General features: G+C 46.0%; 13 protein-coding genes across 13 annotated transcripts; 7 read left to right on the forward strand and 6 right to left on the reverse strand.

The window, feature by feature from the left end:
* Positions 1-335: 335 nt before the first annotated feature.
* On the reverse strand, positions 336-802 carry VTP01DRAFT_9341 (uncharacterized protein; the record flags this gene model as incomplete). Its single annotated transcript, XM_069388563.1, has 2 exons — positions 336-374; positions 641-802. 2 exons carry the CDS (start codon positions 800-802, stop codon positions 336-338), a joined length of 201 nt encoding a protein of 66 aa, XP_069240847.1.
* Positions 803-976: 174 nt separating this feature from the next.
* On the reverse strand, positions 977-3,588 carry VTP01DRAFT_9342 (uncharacterized protein; the record flags this gene model as incomplete). Its single annotated transcript, XM_069388564.1, has 11 exons — positions 977-1,198; positions 1,257-1,406; positions 1,462-1,530; positions 1,590-1,713; positions 1,779-2,023; positions 2,097-2,215; positions 2,286-2,759; positions 2,813-2,848; positions 2,908-3,004; positions 3,064-3,191; positions 3,249-3,588. The coding sequence occupies 11 exons, from the start codon at positions 3,586-3,588 to the stop codon at positions 977-979; spliced, it is 2,004 nt and encodes a 667-aa protein (XP_069240848.1).
* A 542-nt stretch (positions 3,589-4,130) lies between these two features.
* On the forward strand, positions 4,131-4,941 carry VTP01DRAFT_9343 (uncharacterized protein; the record flags this gene model as incomplete). Its single annotated transcript, XM_069388565.1, has 5 exons — positions 4,131-4,162; positions 4,230-4,380; positions 4,445-4,479; positions 4,546-4,700; positions 4,754-4,941. The coding sequence occupies 5 exons, from the start codon at positions 4,131-4,133 to the stop codon at positions 4,939-4,941; spliced, it is 561 nt and encodes a 186-aa protein (XP_069240849.1).
* Positions 4,942-4,966: 25 nt separating this feature from the next.
* VTP01DRAFT_9344 (uncharacterized protein) lies at positions 4,967-6,464 on the reverse strand (the record flags this gene model as incomplete). The annotated part of the gene is made up of 6 exons (XM_069388566.1): positions 4,967-5,426; positions 5,493-5,641; positions 5,721-5,821; positions 5,885-5,933; positions 5,994-6,252; positions 6,304-6,464. 6 exons carry the CDS (start codon positions 6,462-6,464, stop codon positions 4,967-4,969), a joined length of 1,179 nt encoding a protein of 392 aa, XP_069240850.1.
* Positions 6,465-6,610: 146 nt separating this feature from the next.
* On the forward strand, positions 6,611-8,550 carry VTP01DRAFT_9345 (uncharacterized protein; the record flags this gene model as incomplete). The annotated part of the gene is made up of 6 exons (XM_069388567.1): positions 6,611-6,716; positions 6,782-6,915; positions 6,979-7,076; positions 7,137-7,200; positions 7,258-7,978; positions 8,042-8,550. The coding sequence occupies 6 exons, from the start codon at positions 6,611-6,613 to the stop codon at positions 8,548-8,550; spliced, it is 1,632 nt and encodes a 543-aa protein (XP_069240851.1).
* A 427-nt stretch (positions 8,551-8,977) lies between these two features.
* VTP01DRAFT_9346 (uncharacterized protein) lies at positions 8,978-11,087 on the forward strand (the record flags this gene model as incomplete). Its single annotated transcript, XM_069388568.1, has 7 exons — positions 8,978-9,516; positions 9,587-9,646; positions 9,716-9,779; positions 9,834-10,149; positions 10,301-10,411; positions 10,482-10,720; positions 10,794-11,087. 7 exons carry the CDS (start codon positions 8,978-8,980, stop codon positions 11,085-11,087), a joined length of 1,623 nt encoding a protein of 540 aa, XP_069240852.1.
* Positions 11,088-11,339: 252 nt separating this feature from the next.
* VTP01DRAFT_9347 (uncharacterized protein) lies at positions 11,340-12,341 on the forward strand (the record flags this gene model as incomplete). The annotated part of the gene is made up of 4 exons (XM_069388569.1): positions 11,340-11,413; positions 11,652-11,708; positions 11,791-11,887; positions 11,958-12,341. 4 exons carry the CDS (start codon positions 11,340-11,342, stop codon positions 12,339-12,341), a joined length of 612 nt encoding a protein of 203 aa, XP_069240853.1.
* A 187-nt stretch (positions 12,342-12,528) lies between these two features.
* Positions 12,529-14,521, reverse strand: VTP01DRAFT_9348 (uncharacterized protein; the record flags this gene model as incomplete). The annotated part of the gene is made up of 2 exons (XM_069388570.1): positions 12,529-14,359; positions 14,421-14,521. The coding sequence occupies 2 exons, from the start codon at positions 14,519-14,521 to the stop codon at positions 12,529-12,531; spliced, it is 1,932 nt and encodes a 643-aa protein (XP_069240854.1).
* Positions 14,522-14,748: 227 nt separating this feature from the next.
* VTP01DRAFT_9349 (uncharacterized protein) lies at positions 14,749-16,008 on the reverse strand (the record flags this gene model as incomplete). The annotated part of the gene is made up of 3 exons (XM_069388571.1): positions 14,749-15,129; positions 15,188-15,498; positions 15,573-16,008. The coding sequence occupies 3 exons, from the start codon at positions 16,006-16,008 to the stop codon at positions 14,749-14,751; spliced, it is 1,128 nt and encodes a 375-aa protein (XP_069240855.1).
* Positions 16,009-16,563: 555 nt separating this feature from the next.
* VTP01DRAFT_9350 (uncharacterized protein) lies at positions 16,564-19,058 on the forward strand (the record flags this gene model as incomplete). Its single annotated transcript, XM_069388573.1, has 11 exons — positions 16,564-16,654; positions 16,715-16,792; positions 16,846-16,951; positions 17,009-17,131; positions 17,187-17,649; positions 17,709-17,784; positions 17,850-18,086; positions 18,148-18,252; positions 18,312-18,394; positions 18,467-18,782; positions 18,856-19,058. The coding sequence occupies 11 exons, from the start codon at positions 16,564-16,566 to the stop codon at positions 19,056-19,058; spliced, it is 1,881 nt and encodes a 626-aa protein (XP_069240856.1).
* Positions 19,059-19,587: 529 nt separating this feature from the next.
* On the forward strand, positions 19,588-19,883 carry VTP01DRAFT_9351 (uncharacterized protein; the record flags this gene model as incomplete). Its single annotated transcript, XM_069388574.1, has 2 exons — positions 19,588-19,741; positions 19,795-19,883. 2 exons carry the CDS (start codon positions 19,588-19,590, stop codon positions 19,881-19,883), a joined length of 243 nt encoding a protein of 80 aa, XP_069240857.1.
* Positions 19,884-20,245: 362 nt separating this feature from the next.
* On the forward strand, positions 20,246-20,984 carry VTP01DRAFT_9352 (uncharacterized protein; the record flags this gene model as incomplete). The annotated part of the gene is made up of 3 exons (XM_069388575.1): positions 20,246-20,661; positions 20,729-20,761; positions 20,813-20,984. 3 exons carry the CDS (start codon positions 20,246-20,248, stop codon positions 20,982-20,984), a joined length of 621 nt encoding a protein of 206 aa, XP_069240858.1.
* A 357-nt stretch (positions 20,985-21,341) lies between these two features.
* On the reverse strand, positions 21,342-23,501 carry VTP01DRAFT_9353 (uncharacterized protein; the record flags this gene model as incomplete). Its single annotated transcript, XM_069388576.1, has 7 exons — positions 21,342-21,826; positions 21,887-22,303; positions 22,381-22,504; positions 22,565-22,646; positions 22,708-22,879; positions 22,956-23,222; positions 23,312-23,501. 7 exons carry the CDS (start codon positions 23,499-23,501, stop codon positions 21,342-21,344), a joined length of 1,737 nt encoding a protein of 578 aa, XP_069240859.1.
* Between the last annotated feature and the right edge of the window lie 396 nt (positions 23,502-23,897).

Genomic DNA, 23,897 nt, shown 5'->3' on the forward strand with positions numbered 1-23,897 from the left:
AAGCAAGTGGCAGAAGACGACTGTGTCAACAAGAAAAGTGGGGCGTTAAAGCTGCCGTTGGGAAAGTTAAGGATAGTAGAGGAAAAGAGAGGGAGAGAGAAAAGAAAGGCAAGACGCCGAATAGAAACAAAGTTTTCGCTTGTACCAGACCTGCATTTGTAGATCTTTTTACAGTCTATTCGAGTAACGGACCACGGTAGCAGTCGCGTTTCTTATTCTATCATTCCCTAAAGCATCATCCTCATTATCGTCATGATTCTCATCACACCGTGACCTGGACCAAGTTGACAACCAGAAGCCAAGGATAAATACATTCACGATAATATTATACAACTTCACTGTGAAAATGCAACAGCGAATAGGGCAAGGCAAATCTATTGTTTGTGGATGCCAGACTTCAGGGAGACGAGGAGAAAGCAAAATCAGGGAGGGTTGGCTCAGGGATGAATGCGGGTTGGTGTGAGGACAGGGATGGATGATTAAAGTTGTTTGCTGAGGCGGGCCAAGTGATAATTGATTGTGCTCTTATGCTTTGGCTTGGCTTTCTATATCATCCATCATCATAAAACAAGATATACACTTGATTAGCTCACTTTGACTCCTTTCGCTATGTTTTGCACTGCGACAAGCTAGTACTCACAACTTTGGTCATGCATGTCTTGAGCGAGTTGGCAGCATTGAGGCATGCCTTGTCGTCGACACCGGAAAGGGCCCAGCATTCGAACAATGCACCAAGTTCTACAATGCAGGGACTGGATTCAATGACCTTTTGTGGTCTGACCTTGAGCTTTGTCAACTTCATTCTGTACGAGTGCTATTGAAAGTCCTAGCCAGGGTTGGGTGGTGTGGCTGGTTGATGAAAGCCCAAAAACAGCCGGAAATTGAAAATTCATTCATTCCAGCCGTTGAAAGAAAGAATAAGACAACAGTGCTGCGACGCTGATCCTTGCTTGCACTTTCTTTTATTGCATATTTTCTAAGAGAACAGCTCAGGTTCCACTGGCATCTCCAGAACAGGAGGTTGTAACTCTTGCCAGTTCTGCGATCGGTGTTGAGAGAATTGTATCATGTCTCGCACGTAGCTACGGTAAAGCGACGAGACAAATGCTTGCTGTTTGTGAAGATAAATGATTTCAGACCACATGCAAAACTGAATAAATATTTGTCGACATTGCTGGTCATGGCATGTGGCTTCATCCTGCCCACATAAAGGTCAGTGTTCGATCGTGCTTGCCAATCAATTATCAAAGACATACTGTACGTATCGTTTCTTCTAAGCGAGCCACTTCCGCTTCCATTCCAGGGACACCTTTGTGCTGATTGACTTTGGTTCGGTTTGTGGATATCCGCTTCGACAGGGATTCTATCTGATTTGCCGCAAGCTTGTCCTTGCGCTCATCCAGTTCCTACATGACCAAAATTAATCTCAAATTTTCAACGAGCTGCACGGTAGATCGTTACTCTGTAAGAAACTAAAAGGTCGCGAAAACGCTTCAAATTCTCCAAGACTCCATCTGCTGCTACATTGACCTGCAAACAATTTAATAAGACTTGACTGCCATTTTCCCATATATTTCAAGGATGGTTACCTGATTTTCAAGAATAGAGCTTTCCTTTTGCATATGTTTTGCTACAGTTTCGTATCCTTTAACGACTTGCTGGCATTCTTGGCATTCACCAGCATGGTATCTATGCTCCGTCTCCGCAAGGGCACTTTTTTGTAGTTGAATGCATTAAGCTTGCGTCGAGATGAGAAACAGTCTAGCTGACTGGCTTACTTTAAACTGATGCTGTAGCGTACAAAATCTGTTGCCTGACCACGCATTCTTCGGATCATTCTTTCCATTATGAAGCACAAGTTGATATATTGCTCAATAGAGGCTGTTACGCGATGACGAGTCTTTCGTAGTTGTTCGTCAAGATTGCTGGGTATCATCGATTGTATCTCATCAATATTTCGTTGTTTTCGTCGATATTCTTCCTCCAACGACGGTGGATGCTGTTTCCGCCATCCGGCAAGTTCCTGCAATGAAGTGTTGCTAATTAAGCTTTCATTGTGACAGAAAAAAAGAGGAGACAAAATATTCATTGCTTACAGCAGGCTCCGTAAGGAATTTAATGACCACATCGTCGTTTCGAAGAGTAGGATGCCGTACAATAGCGTTGATGAAGCGGGATAAACCTTTCCGACGTTTTTCGAGAAACGCAGAATCTCCTACAGAGCGACGTCGGGACACTGGTAGGCTTAATTGCATTTCTACGCGTTTAACTTTGCATGGACTTACTGCCGGTGACTTTCTTTGGCGGTATATTTGGTAACATCCGGAATGGATATCGACGCGAAAGAACTTCCATGAGCCACCAAAAATCACTGTAACGTCGAAGTACAATAGACGATCGTTTTTGACTTTCGACAATGTAATTGACATGCTTGAAAATGAACCCCTCTCTTTCAGGAGCGATTGTTACTTTGATTTCTTCTATCTTTTGGAACCAATTCTGCGTGTTGAGCGTCCTCGTCGGCTTTGTTTCTGTCACCTTGCTAGAGTCCATCACTGCCGCTGCTGTAGTTGCAGTCGCTGCATCCGCTCGTCCTCCACCACCACGATGATGATGACGATGATGATATCCATCCACGCTGTTTACTTTTGGGCTTGTTGGCTCAGACGACTTGTGCGTATCGGGGGATTTTGCTTCTAGGGGGTTATAATTTCTCACTTGCGAATGTTCTTTGGAAGGCACCCTAGGTTCAGGAAGATCTAAGGATATATTGGTATACCCCGTTAACGGACCCTTTCAGAATGTGACTCACAGAATCGGTTCTGGTACAGACTGTCAAGCGATATCTCTGTGACCACACACTTAGTTTGCATCGCATTCCATTGATAGCAAACTTACAACACTTACCCATATGGTTTTGCGCGCATGCTAGTAGACCCAAAGCTGCATTGAACTCTGGCCGAGTGACATACGTTGCCCCGCCGGGTACAACCGTTCTCGTAATCTTTCAACGATTATACATTAAACACCGCGTTTCCAAAGGTCTTCAACTGCATGTTATACCATTTCAATGTCCATAGCCGAGATATTGGCTCTCTCCAGTATACGATAAAGCGCCGAGATGGGCACGCGGCCTGATTGTTGATGTTGAGTAAAACACGTATTGTAAACTTCGGGTAATTTTACGCCGCCTGCAAAAGCTATTAGTACGTCGTTCACATATATCGAGCATTGACGGCAAACTTTACCTAGCGCGTTAGCAACGGTAGTCGTTTCTATCGCGGTTTGCACAGGAAAGGGCTCGTAAGCGGTGGTGCGTCCCGTAGTCGTGACGCCGGTCGAGCCAGTCGGTATATCTGGCATTGAAAGCGGTCCAGAAGCAGCAGCAGCAGCAGCAGCAGTGGTGTCAACCGTGGTGTCATATGGCCCAATGCTGCTCCACGGATCCTCTTCATAGTGAGCGGCAAAGAATGACGCAGAAGCAGGGTGCGCCGAAGTGGTCGGCCCATTGCCAAAGAGGGACGAGGAGGCTCCGTTGCCAACGTCAAAGAATGAGCGAGAAAGAGGATCGTCTTCGTCTTCGAGCATTAAAATGGGTGGATTCTAGTTTGTAGAATAGGAGTACGGTCGAGAGCTGGAACCTATTGGACTGAGCGCTGAAGACGACGGGAAGGTCCATGCACAGGAATGGCCCGTGAAGTCCGACCCAGCGGAACTGGTGGAGGCGACCGCCAGGCAGTCAGTGCTCAATTTTTCCAAACCCACCTTTGATTGATCAGTTCAGCCTTCCTCATTCCCGGCAGTCTCGATCTGTTCCTTTCTTTGTTTGCTGCTCGATGACAATCAATAAATACTTTGATCAATTTATATCTCATACAATAATGATTGTCTGAGGGTAGAGGACAGAACATGAGATTGTTTTCATGAATGTTTCGTAATATCGAGGCAATAAGAGCATCTTTATCTCTGAATGCATGTTCAGAATTGGCAGCAACAAAAAAATGTTAGCAATCACAGGAGCAAATTTGTTGAAGGTATAGAACGCAAGAATGTGTCCCAGCAGCTCCTCGGGTTGCAATTACTTTTTTCGCCGTCGTCGCACGCAGCAGTGGGCATTGTTATTATTTTTTATGTTTGGGGTGCACCCTCTGAAACGATCTCGGTAGGTCGTCCTTCCTGTCATCAATCGCGGCCGCTGCTGCTTTTGCTGACCCAAGATTCTCTCAAAGGTACACGGAGGATCAGTGCACTGCTGAGCTCGCCGAGATTCTCGAGACATCACCTCGAGTAGCGAGATTGCTACAGGCGATCTTTGCTCTCAACAAGGGTGCTTTAAAACGAGGAATAACCTGTCGTAGCTGTTTTGGAACAGTTCAAGAGGTAACTTGGGAAAAGCAGTGTCTGAGCAGAAGAGTAAAGGCGTTCTTACTCGATTTTTGCTCAGGGACGAGCTGGATACTACGACGGTGGGCACAAGAGGTTTGTTGCGACTGTTTCTCACAAAGAAATCAAATCGGTATTAGTAGCAGCTCATATTCGCTCCAGGATTGTCGTCTGCAGCGATAAGGTGCGATCCAAGGAGCATCTGGAAGAAACAGTCGTGCATGAATTGGTACATGCTTTAGATTTCACACGCAGTGGTCAGTTTCAAAGTTTCTGCCACATGATCGCATGCGCAGAAGTACGAGCATCCGCGCTAGGTACAGCAACTCGTTGACCTTTGATGGACCCCTTCGACTGACTTTTCACTCAGGGCAATGCTATAATATCAAATCTCCAAGCTTGAGAAATGAATGCATATGGAGAGACGCTGTGAATTCCACAGCAAAGGATTGCGGCGGTTTGGACCTAGCAAGATTGTACGTGCAACAGGTGTTTGATACATGCGTCAAGGACACTGCTCCGTTCGAGCCAAATGTGAAAAACCATCAAACAGCGTGAGGGAGAACCGGTATTGTAATTATTATTAGAGTCGGCTGGATCTATCAATAACGGCTTTGGATTGAATTAATTGCTGTATTTCCTGCGCAGAGCAACCGAATTCACCGAGTATTTCTCTCGAATGGCTGCCAGGTGTCAAGAATGGGCTCTCAGCGTCGTCGTCGTTGTTGGCTGATCTGGCAGGAGTGCGCGACAGCTGAGGAGCCGGCTGCGGAGGAACAGCTTTCCTGGGCCACTGTTTCTCAGGAATAGTAACAGCCGTCGCATGCGGTATCGATTCTTGGAAGGAGAGAACGGGCGTCACGCACGCGTCTGTTCCGTCAAATATACTAGTCCATTCTGCTTGAGTCTTTGTCGCAAAAATCTGTGCAAACTTTTCTTTCATAGTAGGCCATTGGTCGCTGTCCATCTGGTTAGGAACGGTGCTCGGGTCGATGTTTAGACCTTTGAGGAGCTCTGCATAGAACTGTGGCTCGATTGCGCCTCTATACATACACACATTAGCATCGATCGTTTTAGCAGTGCGCTAGAGCTCGAGTGAAGTTGCTTACACTGCCATGTATAAGCCATCCTTGGTCTTGTAAACTTCATAAAAGTGTGCACCGCTGTCGAGCATGTTCGTTCCTCTTTCGTTTGCAAAATTTAGTCCATATTTCTGCATCAAATAAGGAAAGGTTGTCAAGTATGCTGTGCCGCTTGTCTTTTTGTGGGGCAACAACGTTAGTGAACAATCACATGCCAAATAAAAGCCGCGTGGAATATTCACTCGCGGAACCTACCAAATTCGCATCGATAACTTGGCCCTTTCCTGAGCGCATTCTTTCAATCAAGGCCATCAAAATACCCATAACGCACATGAGTCCACCACCAGCAAAATCGGCTAAAGCATTCTACCGTCGTGAGAAAACGGACTGAACTCGTTGACTAAGCTGGGTAAACCCACCGAGGACGTTCATAGGAAATACAGGCGCATCCCCTCGCCGACCAATCATCTTTGCATCGTCAGTTAAAATAGATATATCCAATTGTAACTAGCAGGGTTCACGACTTACTCCAAGCACTCCAGAAATCGCTAGATAGTTCACGTCGTGACCGGCAGCCTGAGAACCAGGACCTTTCTGGCCAAAGCCGCTTAGTCGAGCAAAAATGAGACGCGGATTGTCTTTGAACAGAACGTCAGGACCAAGACCAAGGCGTTCCATGACACCTGGCCGGAACGGATCCAAAAGGACATCGGATTGCGCTATTATGCGACGCAAAAATTGCACAGACTCTGCTTTTTTAAGATCAAATGCTATGGAGCGCTTGTTCCTATAGAGTGTATGTCAGCAACCATTGCAAAGTAACAAAAAAAATGTAGACCTGGCTAGGATATCTGTGCTTATTTGCGTTGGTCGATCAATGCGAATGACATCTGCACCGAAATCTGATAATATCATTCCTGCAAAAGGCGCGGGAGCGAGTCCTCCCATCTCAACGACCTTGAGTCCTGAAAGCGGTAGCGTTCCAGCACTAGCAGCCATGTTGCGGGAAGAGAAAAGATGTGGTTGCTGCATGCTGGTCTGCGTGGTTTCAAAGACCGAGAATTCAAACTTTCGATTTTGGAAGGTGTCCTGGTGGGTGCTGCTGTTGTCGCTTTTTCTTGGAGGACCATCAGCGAAAAAAACAAATGCCCGAGCGACAGACGAAGGCCACGCAAGAAAGGCATGAGAGGATGCTCCTCGAGCTCCTCAAAGAGCCTGGCAATGACCGCTGCGCCGACTGCCGAGCCAGAAGTAAGCCGGTTTCAACTCTTCTTTGCAGTCTTCGTTGTAACGTTACTCATACAATACCTTGCTAGATCCTCGGTGGGCATCTTACTCACTCGGTGTATTTCTTTGCATACGATGTGCTGGTTTGCATCGCAAGATGGGAACGCACATCTCCCGTGTCAAGTCGGTTACTATGGACCAGTGGACCCTGGAGCAGATAGACGTAAGAAACCTACAGCGTACAAGGATATATCAGTTGTACTTAGCGACTAAATATCAACCATAGATGATTCGAAAAAATGGTGGAAACGACAAAGTAAATAGTATTGTGAACCCTCATCCCGACAGACATCCTCTACCTATTGGCGATGATGACGATGATAGGTGAGATCCTGCCGGAGGCAACGATGGTATCAAATAGAAAACTGAGTTAATTTGCATTAGAGCGATGGAAAAATACGTACGGCAAAAATGGGAGAAACGAGAGTTCATGGATATGCCAACTATGGTAAGCAACAATGATGGAATGATGGCAAAATCGATTACTAAGAACTCTGCGGCATAGCCTCCCCGTCCGTCCACTTTGCACCCGAATGCTCATATGAAGAGTTTGCCGAAAAGGTCCTCATCCGTTCCAGTGCTCGTTCGCAGCGAAGGAGATTACTCGGCAGCCATGGCACGGCTAGCAGAAATGGGTTTCAAAGACATTGAAAAGAACAAATATGTCCTTCAGCAGACGCAGGGCAATCTGCAGGCCGCGGTGGAAATTCTATCTCGATTATCCAGCGCACAGACACCGCTAACATCCTCGGCATTTCATCTGAGCGATGAACAGAAACTTGTACGACTTCAAGAACTAGGATTTTCCGATCCGAATGCTAACCGCGATGCCCTTCGACGCTCGGGAGGAAACCTGGAAGTAGCTGTTGATATCCTGCAGGCTTCTAGAAAAGCTGCCGCCACTCCAGTCATAGCTGAAGCGCCCAAATTATCTGCCTTTACCGATACTACAAATACAACTTCGCAAGAGCTCGCTGGTCGAGCACAAACGGCTTCTGAGCGACAATCTCACAAGCTTTCAGGAGGAAAGGTTGGGACGCTGGTAGATATTGATGTCTCTAGCCAAACGACTGCGGCTGCATCAGCGACGACGAATATGAGCAACCCATTCCATAGCTCCTTCCAACCACAACCGCAACAGCAACCATTTGTGCAACAAACAGGAAACCCATTTAGTCAGATATCCAACCCGATGCCCATGAATACAACAACGCTGAGTACATCACGTAAGTCACTTGTATGTTAAGGATGATTTGCAGTGCTTTTTGCTAAAAGGCCGAATCCGTTAGCATCCGCTGCTCTGCATCCTCAGCTTACAGGATATGTGCAACAGAGTAACAGCAGTCAGCCGTTCCTTGGTTTGCAACCGCAGATGACAGGCATTGCACCGTCTTCACCAAATATGAATACGATCCAACCCACTCCTACCGGTAGCTCCAACCCGTTTTCGCAAATGACTGGTAGCACTTCATCGATGACATCTACGACCTCCAATATATTTCAAAATCAGTTTGCTCCTCCTCAGCGATCATACACTGCACCCTCTTTTCCTGTAGCAAGTTCACCTTTCTCTTCAATGTCATCTGGATCTTCTCTCCAAATACCACAACAGCAACAACAACCGGGGATGATCGGTAACCAGTCCATGCCGAACTTTGGCTCGGCAATCTCGAGTCAACCGACTGGATTTCAAGGCAACAATGTATTTGCATTGTCGCCTGCTGCTGTCACGCACAGCAACAGCAACAATCCCTGGGCATCGCAAAATATTGGAGGAGGAGGCAGCAGTTTCTTGTAATAAAAACATCTTTGCAGAAAAAATAAAAATGGCTAAACCCGCTGTGCACAAACAGAAATTCCAAACGTTCGTGGGTCCGTGATACAATGCAGCCGTTACAGATCGCGTAGCGGTGCGAAGATCACTGCTGTAAAGAAAGACGCGATGTAAACGCCCCTGAAGCCCATTTCTGAGCCACTCAGACTCCAAAATCGAGTGCATGCTCCTTGACAGATAAAAGTAAATAGAATTTGCGTGCAGACGCGGCGTTTCATTCCCTTTGTGCTTTGCTTTGCTGCTGCTGCTGCTATAGATTTACCTGCGCCTCCTACCCCTTTTATCTTGTTCGGCCACCACGCTTACTCCTGGAATTCCCACTTTTTCTCTTTCTCTCTCTTTCTCTCGTTTTCTTTCTTTCTTTTCCGTTCTTTTCGCTCCATTCATCTGCATGAACATGATTCCCTATTTATTTCTAATATGTCTCATTCCCACATGCTTCGGCGCCCGCCCAACATCAATCCGTCTAGGCCAAGGTATATCATCTCTGCAGCAGCTGCTGCACGAGAGAAGACGATCGACGGACCGTCAATTAATCATCACATTGCTTTATCAAGGATGTACGTTGCTGAAAAATACAATTTACTGCTACGGAGGTGGCAAATATGCTTCGGGAAGCACCGCTGGTGCAATTGACAGCGATGATCACTTTACAACGTTTGCAGAACACTATGCACTCGATTTGACGTCCGGAGTCGATCAAGTCTCGGCAGATGCATGGCGAAACATATCTACCCCTCCCAATGGCTTTGTTCTCGAGCCGAATGCAGATTTTGCCTTGATACCAGTACCGCAAAGCAACAGCTACATTGTACATGGAGGGTTAGGGTATAACAATGGAAACACCGCTTTGCGAAACAGAACCGTCATGTTCCATGCTGATACAGAAACCTGGGAGACAATTGCGACTCCTCCCACCGTTGAATTAATGTAAGCAACGAGTATTCTAACAGATACATGTAAATAACACGGTGAAGGAAAATTAACTTGTCTCGAATAGATCAAAATTGACCGGTGTACTTGACGGGAATGGGTCGGCTTGGATATGGGGAGGACAAACGTAATATTACCATTTGGATAGACCATGGCAACCGTGACCCCGCTCACGTTGGATTCTTTATGTAAATAGAGACGATGTTATGGACAGCGAGGATATACCTGAGCCAGAAAACGTTAAAATACTGAATATCCAGGTAATGAATACAGGACATTTCCAGCATTGGATGATCTGACGGGACCAAAACCAGTCTCGAGCATGGCAACCTCTACGCGTCGCTTTCCCATCAGGTCAAAGTGCTCGACTCGGGCACGCAGGCGCACTCAGCAGCGACGGTAAAATTATCTATTACTTTGGAGGCGTGTATGCGCAAACGGAAAGCCGAGAATACATTAGCAACGATTTCGCAGAGGCGCCAATGACACAGGTGCTCAAATTCGATACCACCACAAGAAATTGGAGTATTATTGAAAGCACTAACGGTGATGCTCCAACGCCAAGATCATTCCACACTGCAATTTCAGGCAAGTTCTCCTCCTGCATCGTTCTTATTCCCTTGCCAAATTGTATTAATTTTTTCCTTGATTGATATTTTTTTTCACAGTTCCCAATACGAACGATATCTTGCTGTACGGAGGAAGGAAATATGGTAACAAATATAATTTTCTGCAATAGTACATAATTGAGCTCTTTTTTTCTGATTTCTGGACGTTACAGGTACCAACCTCCCCGTCGACGATTATTTTTACAAGTACAACACTGCAACTAATACATATACCAGAATCGATCTACCAACCGGTGGGGCTGGTCCTCGCTGGGGACATTCAGGTAATTCGTAGCAGTAATGCTGAAAAAAAAAGTTATTCGTTCTCTCTCCCGCTAACGATGCAGAAATTAGCTGTGTTACATCAAAACAAATATTTGTTTGTCCTTTTCGGTGCCAATTCGCAAGGTTCACCAACAGATGGCTTCTACACAATAAGCTTGGATAACAACCAATGGGTGGGCAATCCTGCAAATGGTGATACTCCCGCTTCCAATGGAGGCAACGGCGGCGGCGACAGCGGCTCATCGTCACCCGGCTCTTCCTTAAACGGAGGTGCCATCGCCGGTGTGATCGTTGCATGCTTGATTCTGGTATATATATATTAAGAAAACAGCAGCATACCTTTGAGCATCGTTATACTTAGCTAGAATTTAACATTCGTAGGCTGCGCTGATTCTGGTCTTGTTCTTGATGTATAAGCGTCGAAGGATGCAGCCTCAAAGAGGAGGAGCGGCCGGCGTTGGTGGTCTTGGTGCATATCAGGACTTGAAGACAAGCAAGGCGAATGGAAAAGACGAGCTTTACGTTGCGGCTGAAAACTATGAACCGGCAAGAGATGAAGCCATGTTTGTTGCTGCAGCTCCTCCTCCTCCTCCTCCAGACCACGCTTACGCAATGTCGGATTCCACGGGGGTTTTGAAACCTGATGTTTATTATCAAAAGCCCAACCAACTGTAGACACAAAACTTTCTTGTAAATCCCTTCTTTTCTTATACATTTCCTCCATCATCTTTGCAGCATAGTTATATATCCTGTTTATACCTAAAGAAAGAAAAATATAATACTACTTGGGCGCAGGGCCATGTAATCCCCAAATTCTGCATGGCGCTGCGGCGCCTGTCGGGATGTGATCGCTTCCGTGTGACGTTTTTGACCTTTCCACAACAGACTCAGCGGGTTTTTCTTCTCTTTTCTTCTAGAGTCGACATCATGAGAACAACGCTGTTCGTTGCTGGCTTTGGCTCCCGTATACGCGCAAGAGATTTGGCCTACGAATTTGAAAGGTACTTTTCGCGACGTCCGAACACGAGAGAACCGTCGTCGACCGTAAACAGGGTATTACGTTCAGCGCCGTCGAGATTCGAATCGCAAGCTTAGACCAAATAACACGGACGCGACGTAAGGACTTTTAATCGACGGACGGACTCACTTGCTCGACGACGACGAGTCTCTTGTTTTGCTCCCCTCTTTCTGTATTTGGCTGCCGACTAACGATGTACCTTTCGCGCTTTGACAAAAAAGATATGGCCGTCTCGTTCGTTGTGACATTCCTGCACCTAAAAGCTACTCCTCCAAGCCGTAAGCATTGCAGCATAGATTACTATTTTTTGCGTGATCGGCAGGCTCTCTCTGACACACATGACGTTTGCGCACACGATAGTTACGCTTTCGTGGAGTTTGAGGACCCTAGAGACGCTGACGATGCATTCAATGAGATGCACGGTAGACGCATCGATGGCTACACCTTGAGCGTCCAGGTACAGAAATGGATTTATTGTTTTTGCAAAAGCAAGTTTTTTTCATTTCTCACCTTAATTAATTTTTTAGTGGGCCAGAAATGCTCCTAGTGCCAGCTGGCGCTTTGAAAGAGGTTCCCCCCCTCCCCGCCGTCATCCTCGTTCTCCCAGCCCTCGCCGCTACGGTCGCTACGGCCCGCCTCCACGAGGTCGCAGCAGATCCCGCAGTCCTTACTACGGCGGTGCCGGTGGTCGTTCAATTTCTCCACGCGGTCGCTCTCCTCCCCCTTATGATCGCCGCCCCGACTCTCGCTCGCGCTCGCCTCCACCCAGGTACCCTGACGAGCGCTACCCTCCCGCCAGAGGTCCTCGCTCTCGCTCCCGTTCTCCTTTGGCTGGCTCACGCCGTGGATCGAGATCTCCATCTCCCGCTCAGCGATCGCCTTCTCCTCGTCCCGGCAGCCCTGCTCCGTAAAAGCGCGTTCAATGCTCATCGCGTATCTTTTGCCCTAAATTTCATCTCTGACTATGAATGCATGCTCTCTCTTTTTTCTTCTCTTTGTCTTGTCTTCCCGTATCTTATTTTACAAAATCCCCTTCTCTTGTCGCTGGAAATAAACAGTGTGCTTTATTGTATGCGGCAAAAAGGGAGAAAAAGATGCTCAATGTGCAGTCATGGTGCGGGATGTGGTATCGTTAGATGTAAGGAGCCGTTCGATATCCTGGATGAACGGGCGCGTACGTGCAATGTCGCGAACGGCAGTGCAAAATATGCTTTCCAGCAGGATTTTTAATCCTTCCAATGCCTTGGTTTTTGCGGCGGTGTCGTTATCGACATGGAATTTCAAAATTTCAGATGCTTGCTTGAGTTCATGCACGCACGGGCGGAAATAGCAATCGATACTCCATGCATCAAACAGCTCCACAAGCGCGAATGCTGCCCGCGTGCATCGATCCACTGATACCTCGTGCGGGAGATAGGTCTGATGCAGAAGGATCCATAGGCCGTGGTATCGAATCCAGTTGACGTATTTGCATCTCTTGCCCCACAGCGAGTTAGGGTCTTTTAGTTGCATTCCATGCAAGCTTGCCTCTAGCGACAACAGTCTTGCCTCTATCCGCGCGATCTCTCCATACGGTACCGTCTGTCTTCCAGACGTGAAGCATGTTCTCCGGATACATCTGGTAATTTGACAGGCCTGGAACTCGAACGCCTGGAGCAACCCTTGGTCGGGTTCAACACTGCCATCTTCGACTTGATCAAATTCCATTCGGTCCATATGCACCTCGTACGGCTTATTGTGGAAATGTGACACGGCTGTGTCTAGGAAATACAGGAACCACCGGACAGACCGCACGTATCGCCGGAATAGCTCTGGTTGGATACACTCGGTCGAGTGATTTTGTTCGCGGGCAAGCGACTCGATTCGGCCGTCTCGGTACAACTCCAGACTGACCGCTAGACGGACAGCCATGCCAGAGTACAGGTACGTGACAGACGTGTTGCCACTTTCAATGTGGTAGAGAACCAAGTTGCATACGCCGTGACAGACGAGTACATTCGGCTCTTCAAAGTAAAGTGAAGACAAATGCTCTTTGGCACGGTGATAATACTGCTGCGCTGTCCGTAAGCATTCTTCCTCTGACATGGTCTGCCGGAATACTTTTGGATGCCACCAGTAAGCATGGAGAAGCATATAGCACATGATTGAGCAATGGAGAAATTGAGCGGCGCGTTGGTTGGAGAGTTGTTGTTGATGGTGAGGATGTTGATTATCGGATAGAAGGATATCAAGGACCGCACTGCATTCGGAAATCGATCCATGTAGCAGGCATGTCGGATAGAGCTGTATTAATTTCTGACGCACATCTGGCGGCAGATCTGGTTCCTTTGTACAAATTGCAGAATGTCCTTCGTCTCGTAACGTCGCAGAACTTAGCCGTAGACTCGTGAAATGTCCAAGTTTGATTCTTGGAAATATGGTGTTGTTTCTAATCAAGCAAGAAGGAGTAGCAAGCGGTAACGAGGCTGAGCAACCAGAATAATAATAACTCTGGTTATTGTTATTGTTGATGATGGTGGTGGTAGTGGTCGTATCTGAAGCTAGTGGTGGGCAAGCCGACGAGGAACACGGAGAAATCACTTTACTGTTATCGAGAGCAAACTGGATAAGGGTATCGTATATATCTTCAATGTTATGCATGTTGGTGTCGATAGAAATGCCTTGTCCGTTTTCACTGCGGATATACCAGGTCTTGAGTGCATCCGCCCGAACCTGAGCATTATGATCACGTTCGTAGACGAGCTCTTCAATGATATCAAATTCATACAGCAACGACTGGATCTGTCCTTCTAGCTGTTCAAACCGGTCTCGCAACGCTGTGCTTTCCAAATCCCCGGGTCCATCGAGATACTGGCAAGGAACATCAGCTTGAATGCATTGATCACACGATGGTCTTGTTCTCGAACACCGCGATCGGTGCTTGCGACATCTGATCAAACCCATCATTTTGAGTCAATCGACACCTTCACTCTGTCTGCTGCAAAGCATACCTTTGACAGGAAAGTGCCTGACGAATGCGTCGTTTGATCGGCCTCTCAGACTCTCGCCTAGACTGGTCGCAAGTTGTCGACAGCGGGCCGGCCATCTGCATGATACCAAAAAGGAAAAAGAGAAAGATCAAATGAAACTCATATCAGTGAAAACGAGCAATAAAAAGTTATTTAGAGAATTTGAAATGTACAAGTTGCAAGAAAAAAGAGATAGCATGCCATGATACAAATGAAGGGTGACGATATAAAGATGATGGGTCGGGGAGATAGGGGAAAGGATAAGTAAGGGAACAGAATAGAATACTTGAGTGCTGATTCTTGAAGACATCTACTTGCGCCAGCCATGGTTGAGCTCCATCAAAGTTAACACTGCATCCATCGAGAGTTTCTCTCCATTCTCAGATGGTCCGTCAGCCTGTTTATCGCTGCTTTCCTCTCCTGACTTGAGCTCTGATGGTGAGTTTTGACCGCTGTTTGATGCGCTGGTGGTATCAGAAGCAACATCTGCCACCAGACCTTGCTGTTCGGGTGCATTTTCATTTACTTGCTCCTGCTGTTCTTCTGTCCGTTGCTGCTCCTGTGGTTCTTCTTCTCCTTTGACTTGCACATAATCTTCTCCGGATGTCTCTGCGTTTGGCTTTTCGATCTCACTCACAGGAGCTTCATTGACGCTTTCCATGGCCGACCTGACACCATTGGTAGTCATGGCCTGCGAGCGAACAGTTAGGTTTCAAGATAAAGGTTGGAACGTTTTAATATCGGCTTACAATCATGGCATTCAATTGCTCCAGCAATTGTCGCTGTATCTCCGGTGGGAAGTCAAGTACTTTGGCAGCAGTTGCTTGATCAATGATAGGCTGCGGTTGATCCGTCCGTTGCTGCTGTCCTGCCAGTTCGCTGGATGTATTTTGCTGGTTTCCTGGTAGCATTTCATTCTTTCGACGTTCCTTTTCCATTCGTTTTTGTCGGCGTTTTTCAAACTCTACTTGAGCCCACTCTCGCTTTTCTGCTGTATCCTCAGGTCCAAAGAGCTTCGTTGCACGTTTATTGACACGGCATCGCAGATCATTATCCTTGTCTGAGAAACAAAGCGCACACCAAATGAGGTCAATTGCAGTTTACTGTACCAAAAGCAAAGCCGCATATACTTACTTCGTTCTTCGTTTAAAAGTCGCCACCTCTTCTTGCGCTCTCGATTTGACGCTCGGATACTGTCTAGCTTTGCACGATCGATATTTTGCTGAGGTCGCTTTGCAGCTTGATGCTGCGATTGCTGTAAATGCTGTTGCTGCTGCTGCTGTTGCTGATGTTGTTGCGCTGATGCTGCCGCTGCCGCCGCTGCAACCGCTGCGATGAGATTGTTGTGTGAGAGTGATCCGAGGCCCTGGCTGTTGACAGCAGCCAGCATTGCCTCTTGCAGTTGCTGCTGGTATGGCTCAAACGCCGAAGTGGACGGTGTGGGACTATCAGTAGTCACGGTAGTCGTATCGTGGTCACTTCCGTTGGCAATATCCTGCGCTATATTTGAAGACTGTCCGCCTTGCTGTCCAGTCTTTGCTTCTTTCATAGTAATATCTCGCTCTTCCATGGCTGTAAGAAAGAAGAAATAATCCTAGTCTTTTTGTTTCAGCCGCGCGGCCGTGCAGGGAAGAAGAGAAAAGGGTGAAAAAGTTTACAAGCCTTCTGATTGGGGCAAAGGCTGGCCGGTTGCACAAATCGTATTTTAAACATGCACATTCTGTCGTTGATTTGACGATTCTCTTAGCATCCAAAAATGCGTGTTGCTGCTATTGCATATTTTCAACCTATCCATGTAAACATGCCATTTAGGTCCTATCATTCGTATCCGGTCATTTTCTATAATCTAAAATAAAATAAGAAAAAATCTGCATATCTAAGATCATTACTGAACGAAATTGTGGTCAAAGATATTTAGGTTCTTAGTACTCATGACACAATAAATCCAATTGACATGATAGTTGGATCCATTCTATCTAACGATATTATCGTAAAGAGAAGATAACCTGATATAAAGAGATGACGGGGGGAAGATGGTGCCAAATTTGGCATATGCATGGAAAATCAGCATGAGCCGCTTATTTCTTCAAGGTACCATTGTCTTCCCCACCTTTGCCCCGCAAAAATGGCAGCAGAACCCGTCAAGCTATACGTGTACGATCTGTCACAGGGATTGGCAAAGCAAATGTCGTTATCCCTTACGGGAAGACAAATAGGTATGCACTTGAGTTGACGGACATTTCGACGATTTGCATAGCTTACGCAATCCGTTCAAGATGGCATTTGGCACACGGCTGTTGTGCTTTATGGTCATGAATTCTATTACGGTCAAGGAATACAGGTGTCCACTCCTGGTATGTTGTACAGTTCATTTGCAGTCTGTTGCCCTTGCTTAACAAGTTGTTAGGTGGAACGCACCTCGGGCCTCCTTTGCAGATAATTGACATTGGGGAGACTTTCTTGCCCGAAGAAGTCGTGATAGAGTATATCGAAAGTCAACGAAGCGTATTCACGTATGTAAATTGGCGATATTTTCGTTTGGTTGTGTACGCGACTCACAACCGTACTAGTGCAGAAAAATACCATCTACTCGACTTTAACTGTAATACTTTTTCCAACGATTTATGCCAGTTCCTGACAGGCACCAGCATCCCAAAGCATATCACTGATCTTCCATCTGATTTTCTCAACACGTACGTTCTATCTCACATTTACGTTGACCATATTATTTCTAACAACAGATATCAGCCCATTTGGACAATCTCTACTCCCAATGATAGAAAATATGTTTGGTAAATCTCGATTAGCTCCTCCAGCGGCAGCGGCAGCAGCAGCGGCAACAGCAACAGCAAGTGCGCAGCGACCACCTAACGCGCAAGCTCTGGGAGTGTTGCAGGATATAAACTCGGCAGCGCTTTCAGCAGCTCCGTCGCAGCAACTACAGCCAATCCAAACGGCTCAGAACCTGGCAATGCTAGAGCGATGGATACAGTCTTACAAAGCTGTCATTGTGTTTTTTACCTCAGCAACTTGCCCTCCGTGTCGAATGATCAAACCGCAGTTTGAGCAATTGTTGCAGGATAGAAACGCTGGTCGATCCAAAATTAGAATACTTGGCGTGATTGTAGACACGTCGGTCGCCTTTGATGCGGCTGCAAAGTATGGAATTCGAGCTACACCGACCTTTATGCTATTCCAAGACGGAAACAAGGTAATCACTTTTTATACTGCTTAATCTACATAATCGTCTTTTAACTTGGAGACACCCAGTTTTCAGAGTTTAAAGGTGCAAATTATGCTGAACTGCAAAGCTCAGTTGACATCCTTCTATTTACAGCATATCCTCGTAAGCATACCCGATTAGATATTTTGAGAGTCGTCATACTCATGGATACCATTATCTTTGCCCAGCGCATCCGCATCGCAAGATCCATCTGCGACGAGTCATTGACCTGCCCAACGAACCCGTTCTGTACACGACTTTTGGTGATATCGACAAGATATTTGGAAAACTTCAAGATTTCATACAACAAAGCAACCTTACTTTGGACAGCAAACACTTGGCTACACTTGAAGCAGCTAGAAATGCAATAAAGCAGTCTTACCCCAATGTCGACATTAACGCCGAAGACTGGCAATCTGTAGCGAGTTGGTGTTCAGCTCCATTGTTGATCGTATACCCTATACTGATATAAGCAAATTTGCATAGGTTTCCTCTTGGAAAAGCTTCCAGTGGATCGGCGTTTCCCATTATTAGATATCTTCCGCATCATGCTTTTCACAGAAACAGGTTACAACCACTACTTGAAAGATTGTAAGTTACTCTTCAGAATACCATCTGGATAGTAAATAATCTGACGTAGCACGAACAAGGTACACCTATTGTGCACATCATTGAAAGTGGATATCAGACTGACAGTGTGACGAAAGCCACGTTGCTGATGACTTTGCGTATTGCAAGTATTTGGATTCGTTCGTTGATAGATAATGATACATGTTTCTAACACAAAAGATTTGATTTATCGTAGGCTTGCAATCTTTTTGCTCGAAATAGCACTTTGGTTACCACTTACTTTAGCTCTGCGCTCGCAACCTCCTCTTATCGCTCGGTTTTGACGCAGCTGCTTGTGAACAGTCTTTTATCCGCTGACAGTCAAGTCCGGCAGACGGCAGCTGCTCTTGCTTTCAACTGGTCTACCATTATTGCAAAGGAACGGCTACGGAAAGAGGAAGAAGGAGGGGATTCGCTGCAAGGCACACCGGAACAGGAAGATAGCGACTGGGAAATCGAGGTTGTAAGCGCAGTTATGGATGTGCTCTCGAAAGAAAAGGATGAGGAAGTTGGTAAGTATGGTGATTATGATGTGATGACTTGCTCTGGAACCTTAAAGATCTCACCAAAACAATGCTTTTGTAGTTCATCGATTGCTTGCAGCTATTTCCAAATTCCTATTTCTCGCCCCGGCGGATCTTTCACCGCTTCCGGATTTATTGCAAGCTTTAGATATCAAGGCCATCCTGGAATCCAAACGACAGGAGAAGATCATTGTTTCACCCAAAGTAGTAACTTTGGCTCGAGACTTGGAAAATCTTGTTGATCAAAGCCTGGATATACACTAATCTGCAGCTATGAAGCCTTCAGGAAGATTGTGGCAGAAAGTTGGTCAGGACCCCGATATCATATAACGCAGTAATAAATGCAATTATCAAGAAGGGGAGAGAAATTGTCGTGATGAGTGACAATGCAGATAGCTGCATGCTAGCAAGGGAGAAAACAATGAAAAAACATACAGATGATATTTACCCACACAAGACTTCTAGCTACTCGATCCCTGTCATCCTCAGCGATTAAAGTGGGACCTAGAACGCGCATAAAATTAATGCAACGGTGCTGATCATATCACAAGATACGGTCGTTTCCAGAGGAACACCTTTACTCTTCAACCCCCCTTATTCCAAACGCGAAGAACGGCAATGCATCATCATCACCCATAAAATCTAGAAAGAGCTTTCAGTCTGTCCATCCTTCCCGTTCTGGACCCGCTGAGAGCCCAAAGAACTTTTATATCTACAGAATATGCGAGTTGGAAGACAAGGCTAATGATAACTAAAAGTCGAATGATATAACGGCGAGAGCAAACTTACGGATATGTTTGAGCATGACGATATGATCAATGCGCCCAGGCTGAGCTTGGAACGAGACAATCAAATCAGCCTTCTCGGAACTTGTCAATGCATATATTTGTTGCAATGCACATATCTCACAAAGACCCCATTCAACGACCGCTTATCGAAAAAAACCGGTAAGGCAAGGTTTAGATCTCAAAGCAAGCGTAGAAACTAAATATATGCATAGAAAAGGAAGTTAGATGGGCGATCGCCGCGTACCTCGCGCAAACGAAGGTCGAGAAATGGCAGACAACTGCGGTCATCGGCCATGCTTAACGACAATTTAACATTATGGACGCGGGCCTCAGCAGGAATATCATTAGCTACGCCTACAAGACGGAACTGGGCATTACTTTGTATATTCCCTTCGACTGCCAGATCTGATGGAGCAAGAACCGAAGAATACCCGCATTTCCTCGCTCAAAAATGAGAAACATTGTCGGCAAACGCGCGCAGGCGTGTTCAGGTCTTCTGTGAGACTGCGGAGAGAGATCTCATGACGATAGTGGGATCGAAGGAGACGAGTCGAGTACTTAGAAGCATTGGAAGACACGAAGGTCCAGCTGACAAGGAATGGCAGTATCATCCTTCGATGGAATGACACCTCGCAAGGGCGACACATAACCATCGAGATACGGATGGAATGGCTTCTGGAACGGGAGCAACGGTTATTCCACCTCCATTTTTTACCCGGCGGTCTCGGTCTTTCGTACGTGCAAGATGGAAGGCAGGTCCCACTGAGAGCTCGAGGAAACACAGCCAATCAAGGAATACTCGCTCGAGGTGGTGACGCTGTTCGATTCGGTACAGCGAGATACTCTTTTGATCTGGAGCGGCTGTGGCAGACGGAACGAACGCGACTTGCTGGTCAAAATATCGAAGATGCAGAAATCGACGTACCTGTCGCGGGACGGCAGCTTGTACGAGGTCTCCGTGAGCAGCACGCCTTTCAACTGCCAGTAAGACCAGAAGATGCAATTTACCCATTCCAGCAATGGGTAAACGCAATTTACCCGGCTCAGGGCGGATTCACAACCTTGCATCCAGATCGAAAGTATGTAAATTTTGCATAATATAATTTTTGGTAATTCCAATTCACGAGCTAACGGATACTTTTGTAGCTCAGAGCAGATTAAGACCAAGCTGGCAGCCAGGTATGACGAACAATATATTCATCTTCACGATACTTATCACTGTATCATTAGGAAGCTTGCAAAATCAAGTCACGAGGGATACATGCTTCAACTTGCTCGCAACGAATACGATGCCAATAGTAACAGCAAACGAGCTGCGGATGTAATGGAAACAACCAGTACAGATAGACGCCGCTTAAGCCTCTTTTCAGCCGCATTGAAAATCTTTATGAGCAGCAGTTAGTCCACGCCTATTGTTGACATATGCTATCATTGTAATAAAGTCAATCTTTTTTGGAACAACGAGATTGATTTGTCGAAAATACAGAAGGGTTCGGAATCCTACCGGGTTGCTCGAATCGGTGATCAAAGAATGCACGTTGAAACTGACATACGCAGTTACCATATAAGAAGACGAGTTTCTCAGCTCGAATGCAAAAGCAAGCACCATGCTGGCGTCGGCCTACCGTGCATAGTCGAGTTAAATGCTAAGGCATTAGATCTCTTAGACTGTATGACCTCTATACACTAGAGAGAGATACTCAGAAGTTAGATGCCTCTTTCCAAATATCGAGATGATGGTCATTGTATTCGTGTAGATTTATTTGCCATTCACAGAAATGCTGGTCCCATTCTTCGTATTTACACTATTATCTTCTACTGGAGCTTCTTTGACTTGAAGTGCTTCTACATCATCTTTCATTTCTTCGGGTGTAATATGCAGTCGTTGATAGACTTCCTTGATGTAAGCAGGATCTTTCAGACGCTCAAGGTGGTCACCGAGCGACTCTTGAGCGAGTTCCTGATCTTTCTCGACTTCCAAAAAGAACTGTTGCAAGGTTGCTGTTGTAATACGGCCATAGCTCAAAATATGTGGTATCAATGCTCGCACGATAGTCCGCATCGTATAATTATCCTCTCTTGCTTTTGGTTCCAATGTCTCTGGTCCGTTGCCAAAGAACCGCCAGAACATTTCTTCAACTTGATACTCATCCGCGTAGGAAAAGTAGTATGTATGGTCAACACGGCCGTGGCGTCGCACTGCTGGACCAATCTTGCTAATATCGTTGCAAGTAAGAAAAACCACTAGAAAGAAGCAGATGTTATACTTAGCAAAAATAGCTCACGATCAAAGTCGCTACTTACATGAGCCTTCAGGAGTATTGATACCATCCAATACGTTTAACAAACCAGCTTCAGAGATACAGCCAAGCGTGTTTCTTTTCTTCTTGCTCTTCTTCGTTTTCTTCTTTTTTCCGCCATTGTCGTCACCATCGGTTCCTTCCACTTCTTCATCGTCGTCTCTGGCAATGGGAGAGCGGTCAAAGTCTTCAATGACTATAATAGAGTTTGTAGGAGCTCTCATCATCATCCATAGGAACGACTCATCGTCTAGGCTCGAAGTAAGGCTGATAGTTGCCAGGTTTTTGCGCAGTTTCTTGGCTAATCCTTTGATATACGAAGTCTTGCCAGTTCCTGGTGGACCATGGAGAATTGCAGCGTGTCGGTATGGTATACCGCGCAAGTCATAGCTCTCCTTTGAATTCAGAAACTTCTGTACATCTTTGAGAGATAACGACAGGAATCAGTTCCAGAGCTCATCTCAGTGACCTGATATGCGCAATGGATGATAACCTTACCGTTCAATATCCGTTCTTTCAATCCTTTTCGCAAGACAATGGACTCGAAGCTTCGCAATTCCTTATTTGCGATTCGTTTCCAAGCGAATTCACTCCAGTGGCGTGCACAGATATATACAGATAGCTAATGCAGGCGTTTATTATCAATTGATGCATGAATGAAGAGTTTATTTGAACAACATACCTTGTTTGCATCTAAAAAGCACATTTCTGTAACCCATTCTTGCACAATATCCCTGATCTGTGTGACAGAACCACCGTACATGCTACATCGTATCAAGTTGAAATTTATCATATCTGTACATTTATTTGCATCCTCGTCCTTACCTTACTGTCCAACAACGTTGTCCGTCATTCATCAATTTTGAAAACTCACGGAGACTCAACTCTCCAATGCCGCCACCTCCACCGCCCGAAGTGCTACTACCAGACTTGGAAAACCCTTTATACACTCGAACGACTTGGCCTTTATGTTCAATGTACAGATCCACTTCTTTGCCTGCGTATAAAGAAAATTTATCGTTAGTATTCGTTCGTTTACTTTAAATCCAAGGTCAGAGAAGACGCGGTCATACGTGGTACAATGGTTATTTCTGGCATCAACGGCGGTGTGTCGTCCTCGTGCGCAGAGTACCATCTTCTCTCCAACTTTTTCGTTTTTGCCTTTGCGTCGGCGTGTCGAAGCAACCTTCTGTCCTTCATTAGCTGGTAGTGCGCCACATAGTCAGTGACATGTTCAAATATGTCTTCATCCTCCACGATTCTTATCGAAGCCGTGAAAAATTCAACGATCTTTGCGTGGAGTCGTTTTAGCAACTTGTAGCTTCCCTTAAGACATCGATCTATATAATTTTTCATGCGAACAATTGTGTCAATATATATATCCTGCGAGTCACGTGTACTGAATTGCAGCAGCATCTTTGATACTTGCAGACAAAAGTAATTGCGGCCATCAGCAAGAATGGATTGGATAGGAAAACTCGGTGCAGAGCACTGGACGTCTCCAGCATTTCATGCCCAAGAACACGGGGACCTTGCACCAGCTGCTGGTCCCAAAGGGTGCCCATCAGTAGAACGAGATCGTTTGCAAACGGCACAGAATCGATAAAATGGAATCCCATCCAACGAAACAAGAGGGAAAAGAGGAGGGAAAAGGGCAAGGCATGACAGATCTTATTTCATTCGCCTATTTATCTTCCAAGCCCCAGGCGCCGCCGCTGCGGTCGCGCAGTTCCTTTCTGCATACTGTCCAAACTTGGAGCGATAAGTATGTATAGCCCATGTTGATTTACATACGCAGCGTTTCATGTTAAGAGTACCAGTCCATTACTTGCAACAACATGCAACATTCTTTATCGTTACAGCTTTATTCTCAGCTCGCTTTTCACGTAAGCGTTGGATGAGTTATACCAGTTAGTGCCATTCATTCCAACATCGAAACATTTAAGGTTTGTTCCATGATCTCACGGGTAGTACAAGAAGGTGCCGCTCGTTACTTGGCATAAACGTTGTCCACA

This window comes from Rhizomucor pusillus (genome assembly GCF_041956525.1).
Source record: "Rhizomucor pusillus strain CBS 183.67 unplaced genomic scaffold VTP01scaffold_6, whole genome shotgun sequence".
Taxonomy (NCBI): domain Eukaryota; kingdom Fungi; phylum Mucoromycota; class Mucoromycetes; order Mucorales; family Lichtheimiaceae; genus Rhizomucor; species Rhizomucor pusillus.